We start from the raw sequence: 14,217 nt of genomic DNA, 5'->3' as shown, positions 1-14,217 counted from the left end.
TGAAATTTAAAACATAAATCCAGTGGCAGGTTGTGATGGTGAGACCCCCTGCGGTTGGTGGCCCGAGCTTTCAGCCTTTATTTAGGGTTTCGTTTAGGGGTGGGTGATGCCAGGGATGAGTGCTGCCTCCTCTCAGGGCTCAGCTCACCCCTGTTTGTTTTCCCGGTTTGTTTTTTGGTTTGGTTTGGTTTTTTTTCCTCCCCCTCCATCCATCCCTTTGCAGAAGGGGCTGTTTGTGCTCCTGCCACGCTCCTCACATGCAAATGAGCATGCTGCTTCTCCCAGATGCAGATTTCACATTTATGGATTAAATACAGCCCGAGAAGTCATATGTTAACGGCGTTCTGAGGGCGGAGCAGCGTTTTTCTCACTTGAACATATTTTGTTTTGCTGGGAATAGCACAAATTCCAGATCGATGTATTTATAGTTGGAGCTGGGTAATAAATGTATCAGGCTGCAGGAAAAAAAAAAAATTACTATTACTAATCACTCACCATTAGCTCAGTGCTTAGGCTGCTAGCCCACATTGTGCATTTGTTTATTTGCTTTTAAAAACCTGTTTGTTTGGTTTTTTTCCAGAAGACAACCAAAACTATTGGAAGGGGAGGGGGGAAGGCTAAGGATCAAAACCTGTCAAGCAGGTTATCAGAAAAAAAAAATTAGAAATAATATCAGAAATAAGAAATAATTCTAATAAATAATATAAAAAATGTTATCAGGAATAAGGTGGCAGAGGAGACCTCTGAGGGGTTTTGAGAGGAACAGAACACTCCGAAGCTGGCTCAGTTAGGCAGAAAAGTCCTTTTTTTTATTACCTATAAATACATGATGCTGAAAAATTCACATTGCAGGAGTTCAGCGTCTGGCTTGCAGTGGCCAAAGGAGACCCAGCGGGGCCCTGGGAGGCTCCTGCTCCCGCTGGGCCAGCACAAACCCAGCTGGAGCTGCACATTCCCACTGTGTTCCGGGCTGGCTGGTGGCTCTGGGGCCGCGCTCCCACCCCAGCGTGGCAAAGGGCATCCCAGGAACATTCGGGGGAAAATGGGCTCGGAAGGGAGAGCAGCAACCCTGGGAGTTTTAAATCAACCCTGGGATTTTTAAATCAGGTTTTACCCTTGAGGATGGTGCTGCTGAAGGCAGCCCCAACACCAAATGAGGGAAAATTTGGGAGAAATCCGTGTCCAGCAGCTCTGTGGGCAGGGAAGGCTCGTCCCAGCACCTGCCCCAGGGGAGTTTTCCTCCTGCTGAGCCCAACCTGGGCTCGGCTCGGCTGGACTCCTGGCCGGCTTTGAAGCAGCTTTGATCTGGGTGAGTGGAAACAATAACAGTGCACCTCGGACTAATTTTTTTTCCCTAAAAAAAACCCCAGGCTAATCACATTCCCATCGTTCGAGCGCTCTGCTGGAGCCCTGCAGGTCACTGGAGCCTCAGCACCAGGTTCTGGTAGGTTTTCCTTTCACCTTCCCAGGAGTGATGTTTCCTCACGTAGGCTTTGGCCCTTGTTATAATTTCCTTTTCCAGGGTGGGGTCGTTCATTAAACTCTTGGACAGCGCAAGGAACTCCTGAAAAAGATGAAGAAAATGGTCAGGTAAAAATTTCCTTTGGAAAAAGTCCTGCCGTTCCTGAAATAGCTGGTGCCTGTCCAGCTGTAAGCCAAGAGATGAAGCTCTCCCAAGTCCTTTTTCAAGGTCAAGTCCCATATTTTATTTATAAACAATGATCAATAAATAATCATTTTATTATTTTACACAGCCCCACCAACTAAGGCATTAAAAAAATCAAAGAGAATTCCAAGAGCAACACATTTTAATGACACAAAAGTTGTCTGCCTGCCCAGAAACTGCTGGAGACCCAGGCTGGAAACCAATCAAGCAGCTTATAAGAAATAATTATCAGAAAAAATTACCAGAACTAATCTCAGAAATGTTATCAGGAATAAGGTGGCAGAGGAGATCTCTGAGGGGTTGTGAGAGGAGCAGAACACCCTGAAGCTAGCTCCGTTAGTTAGAAAAGTCCTTTATTTATTACCTATAAATACATGATGCTGAAAATTCACATTGCAGGAGTTATAAGGCTGGTTATAAATGAATTTCCTGCTCTGCATGGAGGACAGCTGGCACCAGGTGCTTGATCTCAGCTCAACTTTTACCCCATTGCTACTGCAACACCTTCAGTGAATTTTGTGGCAAGACTAAAACAGTCCCAGCACAAACACAGTGTAAAGATCAGGGCAGGCACGCAGGGTTAGCTCAACAAACACCAAAAAAATGCCATATATCCCCTGGGCAAAACACCAGAGCTCAAAGATCACAACCGCTCCTCTGCCTGTCTTCATTTACTCGTAGGCAGGACAAACCGTGCACTTCAAACACGTGAGAGGAGACCTGATGTCTGAACTCATCTATTCTGAGCAGCCGGTCTAATTTTCTGTCAGGAGACGACTTCCAAGGCTTCAGCCTGACTGCCAGCTCTGTGTCCGTGGAAAATGAAGATCACGTCTCAGTACACACGTGGTGGTGAAGATCAGTGTGTGGGGACAGGGGGACAAAGAGGAAGGGGGAAGGGGATCCGTTATTTACAGGGTCTGTCAGCTGTGAAATATCACAGAGTTCCCATCAACTTTAGGTTCAGGAGACAACGATTTGAGTGCCTCGGGATGTCCACAGGGATAAAAGCTTTGGTGAACTTTGCTGCTCGGTGAGGTGAGGGCTGTGCACAATTCCGTGTGAAATGTGGCCCCTGGGACACTCTGCTGGGGGAAGTCACTGAACACGGGGGAAAAAAATCACTGCTGGGACCCTCCCTGACAACACAAACTGCAGCAAAATTAAACAGCCAGGGACACAGGTCCCTTCTGTGCAAAGGTTTGTCACCAGGCATGAAAATCAAGGGATTTTCACACACACAGGTGAACAATAACCTCTTATTCTGCACCACACCAGTGCTGGTGTAAAATGAGCCACGTGCTCTGTGGCCAGCCTGCTCCCCACCCTTGGATTTATCCACATTTCTCCTGATTTATCTGAGATTTCAGCCCCTCACCTGTGAGATTCACCCAGGCTGTGTCACACCTGAGCCCAGCTCCACGCACAACCCAGGGAAAGGTGGAAAAAAAAACCTCACCTGGCTTCATCCAAGTGCCTGGAAAAATCGCAGCGATAAATGCTGTTCGCACTGAACCACATCCCCAAACTTTAATTTTATGCTCCTGTGGAGGATTTTATTTAAAGTAATGTTTAAAAATAATTTATGTAAATTACCGAAGAGCAGAAGCAGCAATGAAACGTTTCTTGACAGGTAGTCCCTATTAGCATTCTTTTAAAACGTGGATGTGGAGGACAACAACTTGGAAACATGCAAATGACAGAAGAAACGAGATCCTTATTCACAGTTACAACACTCGAGGCTGAGGATAACTTCAGGAAAAAAAAACCCAAAAAAACCACGCCAAACTGAGTCCAAAGCATAAAAATCTGAGAAAACGCAGGAGAGAGAGAGAGAGAGGAAAAAAAAGCAAAATGGAAAAATCCCAGGAGATGGAGAGTAAGGACTCCTCAGCTTTGCTCCTGCTGCTGCCCCTACCGCGGCGTGACTCCCCGAGTCAGCGGCAGTGTGACTGAAGGCAGCGGGAAGATTCGCTGTGACTTTTCTGGGTTTGCCTCGTGGCCCCGGAGCAGCCGGCCTGCCTTCTCTCAGCTCTGCCTGCTCGGCTTCACCGAGCACTCGCCGCAGTTTCCAGGGGTCGCCCCTGACTGCCGCTGACTTGCATTTCACTTTGGGTTCTGTGCTTTTGTCTGCACTTGCAGACAATTCGGGCCTCTGGGCTCTCTCAGAAAACCCAGCAACTTCATCTTGCTTTTCCAGAAGTCTGGAATATATATATATATATTTATATATACATATATATATATATATATATATATATATATATATATATATATATATATATGTTTATATTTATATATACAAAATAATATAAATATATATATTAGAATATACACATATATAGAACATATAATTATATATTATATATTATGTATCTTGATATATATTTTATAATATATAGTATATACAACATATAAAAATATATTATAATATATAATTTATGTATTTCATAATATATTACACATGATATATATAAAAAATACATTATATATAATTATATATATATTTATATGTTAAAATTTATCTATTATATAATTTATAATTACAGGGAGGTCCCACGTCTCCAAAAGCTGCTCTGCTGCATTAGTGCCAGTGACATTTGCACAAATATTTATGCACTCCCATATTTCGTTGCAGAAGGGAAGCAAGTTTCGCTTTTGGTGAAAGAGGGGTCAACTTCACAAATTGCCTTTCCATTATCGAACCCGAGGGTCTGACTTCCAGCAGCCCAAATGAAGCAGGTGCTGATGTAAACGCCGTTTCACTACTTGGGGCCACCCGTATTTCCAATAATCCTTTATCCCCACACAGGAGTGGGCATAATTAATTTACAGGTGGCAGCAGAACAGAGCGTGGAAGCTGAGGCTCAAGCCAGAAAAGAGGGAGAAAATCCCATTTTCCTGTAGCTCCGGCAGCACTCTCAGAGGTGCCCTTTTCATGGGAAGTGCTCCACCACAAACACTGGCATTTCTCAACATCCAGAACAGGGTTTTCTCCTGGTAAATTGACCAATCATCCCTAAAGGAAATGTCAACCCCTCTGCACAGTGCCTAAAACAAATCCTGTGCAATATTTTGTGGAGGCACAGAAACACAGGTATGCAGGAGATAAAGCTGGAAAATGAGGGCACTGAGGATAAAAAAAAGAATGAATAATTCCTCAATTACCACGAGAGCTGCACTGGTGCCACAGCTCACACGGAATGAAAAGAAGACGTGTGGTTAATATATTATTTATCTCATGAAAGCCAGTCTGCATTTAAACCATTTCAGAGCAGCTCCAGCAGACAGAAGGTGATTGTTGAACACCAGGAATGAGCCCAGGGGAGGCAGAGGCAGGTGTCACAGCAGTGTCACAGGTACCGCAGGCAGGTGGAGCCCTGTGTGCTCCCCCAGGTGAGGGGCTCCGGGCTGGCACTGCCACAAACCCAGAACCAAAAACAGAAACCCAGAACCACAAACCCAGAACCAAAAACAGAAACCCAGAACCAAAACCAGAAACCCAGAACCACAAACCACAAACGCAGAACCACAAACCACAAACCCAGAACCAAAAACAGAAACCCAGAACAAAACCCACAAACCCAGAACCAAAACCACAAACCCAGAACCACAAACCACAAACCCAGAACCAAAACCACAGACCCAGAACCAAAACCACAAACCCAGAACCAAACCCACAAACCCAGAACAAAACCCACAAACCCAGACTTGTTGTGCTCAGGGCAAGGGGCAGAGGGCTGAGCCCCTGGGCTGTTTGCAGCCCTTGTGGGAAATGGATCTGTAGGGAATTCCCAAAGCCTGAGAGAAAGCTCCCCTAGTATGGACCTGTGTGCAAACTTCGGGATAGAAAATGCTGATTTGGAAATGCCATGGGATAGGACAGACATTGCTGAGAGAATTGGAACTGGAAAAAACAAGTTTCAAATTATGGCCTCGCAAATAGGACGGGATATTTTGGAGAAACAGAACTGTGAAAGGTGCATTGTAGCAGGACTCACGTGGGGTATTTTAATAAATTATTGGTTTAGAAGCATCGGCAGCATGGTGTGGCAAAAGCTGATGGGACAAAAAATGCTTATAAATGTTTTGAAATTAGGAAATACTTTGGTTTCTGATTGTGATGGCGTGAATTGTAACATCTGCACCATCTCACCCTCCTCATGAGACTGAAAATGGAATAAAAGTCTTTAAAAGCCTCTCAGTTGCCCCATCTCTGGGTCAGAAAAGGGATAATCCCACAGCCCTGACCCTGTTTGGCAGAGGAAAGCTCTGCGAGTCACTTCTGGAGTTTTTTACCTCCTTCTCTTTCTTTAGGCCCTTCCATGAGCTTTTACACACATCCAACATAGAATTTGGGAACTCAGCCCGCTGAGTAACTTTTTGTGTCTTCCCTTTTAACACGGTTTTGCATTATTTATTGCCCCGTTCTTATCTCTCACTTTTTTTTTTTTTTTTTAACTTCAGGTCCCATTAACTCAGTGTCAAATATTCCATAAACTTGCAAATTCAAGCAGCAGCGGGATCAGCCCATGATTTAAAAGTAATGTGCACGGTAATGTGCAAAAATGATGGAGTGTCAGGAACAAAACGTTCCAGGGCTTTCACTTCCAGATTAACTATTTCCATCTGAGTGCCTGGCACGGCTTTTGTTACTCCCAGCCAAATGCAAATGGTTAAGGATGGCCAGGATTAGACACAACGTTTCCTACTTTCCTGGAAGCCACAAAGCTCACTTCCAGCAAGGATGAAAGAAGAAAGCCAACAGCAGTCACAATTCAAACAATTCTCATTGCATAATGGTCAATTAATATCCCTCTAATTTGGCTTTCAAAGGGTACAACTGCTCAGATCCAAGGGACTGCAAAGCTTCCCCTCCTCAGATCAGAAAAACTGAAAAGGAGGAATGTTTTCTGCTCCTGAGCTGTGATCCCGCCAGCCAGGATCCACCAAACTTAGCAGGAAAAATTCCTTTTCTATCCCACCAGACTTTTCCCATCTTTGGTGAGCCAGGTTCTTCCAGCCTTTCCCAAGCTCCTAGACACAGTTCTGAACTTTTTGTGCATTAAAGGCATTTTCCTCACTGACCTGATGCATCTGAGGGCACAGCAGAAAAGATACTTAAGATGTCAAAGTAATCAAAGTCAAAAAACAAAAAACCAACCCAAAAGTTTCTTACCAGAAGACGTTTTCCAGTCCCAATTCACTCAGACCAGATCCTCTAAGGTGGTGCTCAAAGTGCCATGGGCAGTGTCCCTTCTCCCAACAATCAGAATGTCTTTTAATTGCATTTCCTTGATTTAATGTGACTCTCAGCCTCTGACAGACTCTGTGCAGTGCCTTAAAAACTGCACTTGATCCATTTTGGGGAGCTAAGGAACAGGAGCAGCTGGCTACTTTACCTTCAAACCCAGCAGTGCTGATGGTTGGCACCCTGAGCTCCTCCGCGTGAAGGAAGTTCCTCAACAACTGAACATTCCAGAAACAGACAGAACCATACTTGGAACTGGAAGAACCACACTCGAATTTTTCTATTAAAAAACTTCTCTAAAACCAACCAAGAGGATTCACCTTCCAGAAGCACAGCTAAACGGGATGCATTAATCACACCCCCCACAAAAGTAAATAAATATGTTCTCCACTTTGCAAAACTATTAAATGGTGGGTTCCACTATGGCTTTTTTAATCTTGAGTTGGATCAAACTCTGAGGGAATCTTTTTCTGAGAGTCGTTTTCCACAGCTTACATGAATATGTAACAGCAAAGCCCCAATGCAGGAAAATATGCTGGAATGAAAATTCCCAGCATTTAAATGCGGGAAAGTGTTCCCTCTCTCCCCACTCTTATTTAACTTCGCTGAGACTTCATCCCAACACTTCACTTAATTTCATCATTAATTCCTCTGACTGAGCAGTCTCTCTAAAGCATCTAAAAATACTTCCCATTACCACTGCCTGCTAGAAATCACAGCAAATGTGTCAGCGGAAACTCGGGGCTCTTCTGGTGAGCCACAGCCTGTCTGACACCAGCTCCTATTTCAGCTCCTCCTCGCAGGGAAATGTGACACATCCAGAGCATCTCCTGAAGGGTTTTGCTTGTGGAACCTTCAAACCCCAGAGCAACAAGTGCCCGTGAGCAGCTCCAACAAATATTCAGCAAGGCTGACACCTAGGACGAGCTCCCTGAACTGCACAGGCAGCTCCAAAAAGGGGAATCTGGGCAGAACTGCCGAGAGGAAACACTAAATGTGCACAGACACCAGCCTGTGACAGAGAATGGACCTGAAATCCGTGGTTTTCTTACCTGGGGACAGCTCCAAAAAGGGGAATCTGGGCAGAACTGCCGAGAGGAAACACTAAATGTGCACAGACACCAGCCTGTGACAGAGAATGGACCTGAAATCCGTGGTTTTCTTACCTGGGGACAGCTCCAAAAAGGGGAATCTGGGCAGAACTGCCGAGAGGAAACACTAAATGTGCACAGACACCAGCCTGTGACAGAGAATGGACCTGAAATCCGTGGTTTTCTTACCTGGGGACAGCTCCAAAAAGGGGAATCTGGGCAGAACTGCCGAGAGGAAACACCCGGTGTGCACACAGACACGAGCCTGTGTCAGAAAATGGACCTGAAGGGCTGTGGTTGTCTTACCTGGGGAGTGGAGAAGAGCAGCCCTGTCTCCTTGTGTTTTATTATTGCTGCGTTCCCAGGAATGTTCCTTGCCAGCACTGGAATGTCTAAATCCATTGCCTAGAGGAATAGAGGAAAAAAAAAAAAAGAAGAAGAAATTTCTAAGGAATCGTGCATTTTGAGGTGCTAAGGGTGATAATTTTAATAAGAAAAAAAAAAAGAAACAACAACCCAAACTTCTTTCCCGCCTCTCCAGGTTTTTGACTGAAGAATATCATTCCCTCAAGCACTTCACAAAGCCCAGCTCCAGCTGTGAGCTGTGCAAACCCCGGGCGCTCAGCTCTGGCCCTCACACGGCTCCTGGACTGAACCTTTAATCGCTAGTGATGAATTGGGAAAGTCTGGAGATGCACTGAAATATTCCTGTTGTGCAATTACCACCGTGTCAAATGAGGAGGAAATTCACTCCCCCAAATCTTCAGTCTGTTCCATACCGATTCCCTGTCACTCCAATTAATGCATTTTTAATTGCTGTCATTACAATCCTGCATGGGGAGCAGTTCTGCTTCAGTCCACACAGCAAGGAAACGAAATTCCGAGGAGAAAATCGTGGGTTTTTGTTTTTTGTTTTTTTTTTTTTTTTTTCCTGTAGTTTGGACAAAACTGAAGATGCAAACACCTGGGCTGAGAATGGTTTTAAAACCAAAAACGTGGGAGTGTTTCAGGTCTGGCCCCTTCCCAAGCAGGGAACTGTCCACGGAAGGGAGGGAGCAGCTGAGGATGGAACGGGAGTGTGAGCGCAGCTGAAATTGTCGCACGATATTCCTTCACTTCTGCTTCTCAAAGCTGCACAGCTGATGACTGAGCTCAAACACCCAGTTCATATTTAATTTCCTGTAATTTCCGAACTCTGACGGGGAAGAGACTTGTCCTGTCTCAGACTCGGAGGGCAGGAAATGCCACCCAAGGAAATCTTCGGGCCCCCAAATGCACAGGTACCAATGAATTACAGCCACTGCTCCTACAGAACAGATGGCCCAGGGCTGCCTTTATACCCCTGCCCTCAACCAAATGGATTGGGCTCTAAATAATTACTGCGCAAAGGGCCTTCCAATTTAATTCAGATACTTACTCTATTTTCGAGCAGTGAAAAGAATCATTTGCATGGCTGGGAATATGTATAATTTACTGACCTGGCTCCCAGGAACAATAGCAGAAAACAACATTTCAGTCCACCGGCCATCTGTTTTGGTGCATTATTTTGACTGCAAGCGTGGTTTACTGCTATTGCAGGGGGATGCAGGGTGTAAATTGAAGCTGTGGGAACGTTACCCAAGGAGCAACCCAGGAACACAGGGCTGAGAGAGCAAATGCAGGGGTTTTTTTACCACTCTGTCTTCTGGATTTGTCCCTCATTTTCTCCCTTCTGGCCCCTGAATCTTCTTGTTGGCTCTTCAATTTCACTGCTTCACAACATCCCTTCAGCTTTTTCTTTTCTTTCCTAATTTCTTTTTATAATTTGCTATTTATTATATTTAGAATTTGCAGTTTTATTCCAAACTGCTGGGCCTGTGCTTATGTTGGCCAAGACTGGACTGCGCCTCACGGCACGGCAGAGCCTGTCCAACTTCCTTTTCTACAGCATTTAAATATGGGGGGTTTTTTAAGGTTTCATTGGGGTTTTTTTTAATTGGCTTCTTTTTGGTAAAAGCCTAAGAACGAAATGATTTTAACAGCTGGAACATTCCTGAGAGCACAGAGAAAGGGCTCCAACGAAGTGGTGCTGGAGCCCAAACCTTGTTGTTAGCAGGGACAAGAGGGAACACAGAAACTTTTCCCCCCTCACGTGCCCAGGAAACGTGCAGAGCTCCTGAGCTCTCGGAGGCAGAGATGCAATTTTAATGTCTGCTATAATGTTTTGTTTTCTCCTCTTCAAATGCCAAACAGGAACAGATCAGCTCCAGTCAAATCTCAGAGACATCAGAACCAGCTGACAAAGTAATTAGTGATGGCTCCCAGCCCTTCCATACCTTGAGGCAGGTCGAACTAGATGTGATTACATATTTATCTCACTTAGCTATTATATATTTATCTCTAAAATACTGTTTACAGATTCATGACCTTGCTAAATGTCGAACTTTGAGGACAATGAGAGTTGCATTTCCAAACTCCAGCCTGTTTTCTCCAGCCTGGGACCAGAAGATTTTTATGCACAGTTCTCTCCAGCCTGGGACCAGAAGATTTTTCTGCAGAGTTCTCTCCAGCCTAGGACCAGAAGATTTTTCTGCAGAGTTCTCTCCAGCCTAGGACCAGAAGATTTTTATGCACAGTTCTCTCCAGCCTGGGACCAGAAGATTTTTCTGCAGAGTTCTCTCCAGCCTAGGACCAACAGATTTTATGCAGTTTTCTCACTGTTTAACAAGATTTCTCTCAGTAGATGGCCCTTCCTGCTGCTGGAAAAAACTTAACTGCACTGGACTGGCAGTTCCTGTGTGTAATGCTCACTTAATTCTTACTCACAAGGACTTCCAGACGTGTGGAAATGCAACTCATTAGAAACAGAAATGGGAGGTTCATTAATAATAAAAATACCGTAATAATCTCTGTGATCTGCTGAAGTCACGCTGAACCAACATTCAGCACCCAAAACAAATGGAATAATGAAAGGCATTTGCCCAAAGAACTTCCACTTCAAGTACACTTATTTTTTCTCTGAGAAAGCCCTGGATACTCAGCAGTGCCCTACTCTGACAGGTATGAAATAAAACTGGTTATTAATTTTCAATACTGATGGCAAAAGGATTAACTGAGCGTGTCATTCATTCATTAATCATTTCAGAATTAAATAACCAAATGCAGCTCCTAGATTGCTTTTTGAAAGGATGTAAAAATAAATGAAAGTCCATTCTAGCGACATTGTAAGGAAGTGGGTGTCGAATCACGCCTAGTGACAGCCCCAGTAAATCAGAATGATTTCTGCATCTCGGGTCTGTATCATTAATTTAGCAGGATTGATAAAATTACATTCTACCCTTTAAAAATAAATAGAGAAAGCATTTAAAAACCTGCCAGTTCAAGGGAAGAAAACCTTAATTGCTAACACTTGCCCAAAGAAATATTTTAGTTTTGCCTTCACCAGCTTTGAAATACGGACATCAGATGTTGACACCCGTTTGCAGTGCCAGGAGGTGATTTCAGATTCAGGGTAACTGTGGGAACTGACAGTGGGCAGAACATGGGTTTTCGGGCTCCAGGCAGTGCCCCGAGGCCTGTGGGAAAGCCAAGGACAGAACTCTCTCAGCCTGGCCTGGGAAATCGTGAGGAGCAGCCCAAAACAATCCCTGTAAACGATCCCTGTAGATCTCCTCCTCCTGACCCCTGGTGCTTTCCCACCTTGTTCCCTGGTAGAGATGTTTACAGAAAGGTGCTGCCCTAAAGGACCAGCCCTACTCATTGTACCCAAACACTGCATGAAACAATCTGTCTCTCAATAAACTTGGCTATAATGCCATGTGGGTCTGAGAGATTTCAGCCTGCTGGCAGCTGCTAACCTTTTTTCAAGGAAAAATTTCTCAAGGCTTCTCCTCAAAACAATCCTGGCAAACACCTCTCCTCTCTCAGAACAATCTTTCTCCAGGTGGTGTTTTGCTGTTTCTCTGGTTTAACCCACGGGACCAGAGAGGTGTCGTTCCTGTTCACCAACCGTGTTCAGTCTGGGTGGGAACACCTGATAAAGGCAGTAAGGATTAGACAATAAAGCCTTTTTTCTGTGCTCTTTGCCTTCTGAAATATTTGGAGCCTTCGGTGTCTTTTCTTTGGGGAAAGGTTAGCAGCTGCTAGCAGGGTAATAGAATCTCTCAGGCGCGGAGGGAGCAGGGGTTGGTTACCTCCAGGATGGCAGCAGACATGCCCTCGGAGGTGGAGGTGTTGACCAGGGCGAAGCAGGCTCGGAGGGCGGCGTGCAGCTCCTCCTGGGGCAGCTCCTGCAGCACGTGCACCCCGGGGGCCCTGCACACCAAACACCACGGTAAGGGGCAGCTCAGCGCTCCCTCATCTGCCTCACGGCCACGGTCAGGGACAGAGACCGAAGCTCCCCCCAAAGGACTGAGACCCCTAAAACCGTAACACAAACATCCCTGAGTGAACACCTGCCGGGTGCTGCCTGCAGGTGTGTTCTCTGGACCAAGGCTGGCTTCCCACGGGAAGTTATTCTCAAACTTTTTAAGTGGTTGCAATGCCTGAGACTGTTCCCTGCCAAACAATCCCACCAGATTTGTCAGTCACACAGAGCTGGGCGCGGCCATTCGTTCGCATTTACACGATGATTTAAAAATGTGTATGTGCATAAAAATATGTATATGTATAAAAATGTATGTATGTGCATTTATAAATATATTTATATAAAAATATGTGTTTATATAAAATATATATTTATATAAACAAAACTTTTAATAGATAATGTAAAACATATATAAATATATATTATATGCATATATACATTGTATGTTTTTATATGTATATATAGATATAATATCTATAAATATATATATATTTATATAAATATAAAAATAAATGTGTATATTATGATTTTTAGAAGGGGCAGCCAGCTGCTTTCACTCAGCAGACAGAAGGTTTAACATTAACTTCTCACCTTTTCACTTTCTCCTCAACTTCGCTGGTAAAAAGTGGATCAACCTGGAAAGGAGCACACACAGAGGTCAGTGGCGCTGAGCACTTCAGCACTGCAGCTTGTGTGAGAAAAACCCAGAGAAACGAACAAAGTTTAGCACATTTTTAACTAAAACACTTGAAATGTTGAGCTTTAAAATCATCCCACAGCTCTGCACCCAAAACCATCCCAAACGCACGCTATTAAAAGGCTGCCATATAAATATTAACTCAGACTGGATTAATGGCCCAGGAACATCTCTGCAGGGCTGAGACTCCAGACTTTGTAGGGGAAAACAGGTCTCAGGACATTTAAAATTCTGTCAGGGCATCGCCAGAGCGAAGAGTTTGAGGAATCTGCGAAGATATTCGATGCGGAGAGGGAGAATTTCCTCAGTTCCTCAGGTTGTCTGAGGTTTTGGCTGCACCACTGGGAAAGGAACCCCCTTTACTCCCAGCAGCAGGTGACCCCACGTTCCTTTGGTTATCTGATGGAGAAATGTTCTGGACTGACAGTAATAACAGTTAAAAAACCCCCAAAATGAGCTCTGAGGGGTTACCTGAAAGCTGAGTGCTTTGAACAAAACTTTAAAGTTTTGTGTCCCTAAGTTATTTTATGTTTTTTTTTTCAAAGTTTCATAAGCTCCTATTCTTGGAACGTGGAGCTGCTGCTCCAAATTTCGTTACAGAGATGAACAAAAGGAAAAGTGGAAGTGGAGACAAATGGTGAGAAATTTTACATAACACAGGCCTCAATCCCGCAACATTACCTTGATTGCACCATTTGAGACAATCGTGCCCAGAAAATACAGGGAATAATATATAATCTTAAGGCAGCAAATATATCATCTCATGGAAGCAAAGCAGAAAATAGAGTGGGGGCCTTTGTTCTTTCTCTCCCTAATTAATATAATCTCACTGTATGGGCTTTTCACATTCACAATAAAAAAAATTACATGGCTTCATAGATGGTGGCACTGATTTTCTGAAGATTTCTGTGGTTTGAGAAGCAACATGAAAAAGAAGATTACAGCTAAATACCAGCAGAGCTGAGATGTGCCTTTTTTTTTTTTTCCTTTAGCAATATTTTAGTTCCAGGAGAGAAATATGCTCTAAAATGTTTTAAGGAGGTTCAGCCTGTGCACTGCCACGGGGTTATTTCTGGTCTGTAAAGACACTAGCTTATGAAAAAGTGAAGCAAATTTAAAAAGACGACTAAAATGTTTAAAACCCTCACTGGAGGCAGCAAGTGCATC

At 44.2% G+C, this 14,217-nt stretch overlaps 1 protein-coding gene across 2 annotated transcripts in view; it reads right to left on the bottom strand.

Moving 5' to 3' along the window:
• Positions 1-772: 772 nt before the first annotated feature.
• Positions 773-14,217, bottom strand: part of GLT1D1 (glycosyltransferase 1 domain containing 1) — a 38,851-nt gene continuing 25,406 nt past the window's right edge. For both annotated transcript variants that reach the window (XM_066199776.1, XM_066199778.1), the window contains exons 9-12: positions 12,945-12,988; positions 12,181-12,301; positions 8,315-8,413; positions 773-1,564 (exon numbers count right to left, since the gene is read on the bottom strand). In XM_066199776.1, coding sequence (XP_066055873.1) covers positions 1,418-1,564; positions 8,315-8,413; positions 12,181-12,301; positions 12,945-12,988 — 411 coding nt within the window. In that variant the 3' untranslated portion in view covers positions 773-1,417. The remainder of the gene's footprint in view (positions 1,565-8,314; positions 8,414-12,180; positions 12,302-12,944; positions 12,989-14,217) is intronic.

Source organism: Chamaea fasciata, unplaced genomic scaffold, assembly GCF_029207755.1.
Source record: "Chamaea fasciata isolate MVZ Bird 193981 ecotype frontalis unplaced genomic scaffold, bChaFas1.0.hap1 SCAF_18, whole genome shotgun sequence".
Lineage (NCBI taxonomy): Eukaryota > Metazoa > Chordata > Aves > Passeriformes > Sylviidae > Chamaea > Chamaea fasciata.
Note: the sequence above shows the minus strand (reverse complement) of the source record. Positions and strands in the feature narration are given on the sequence as shown.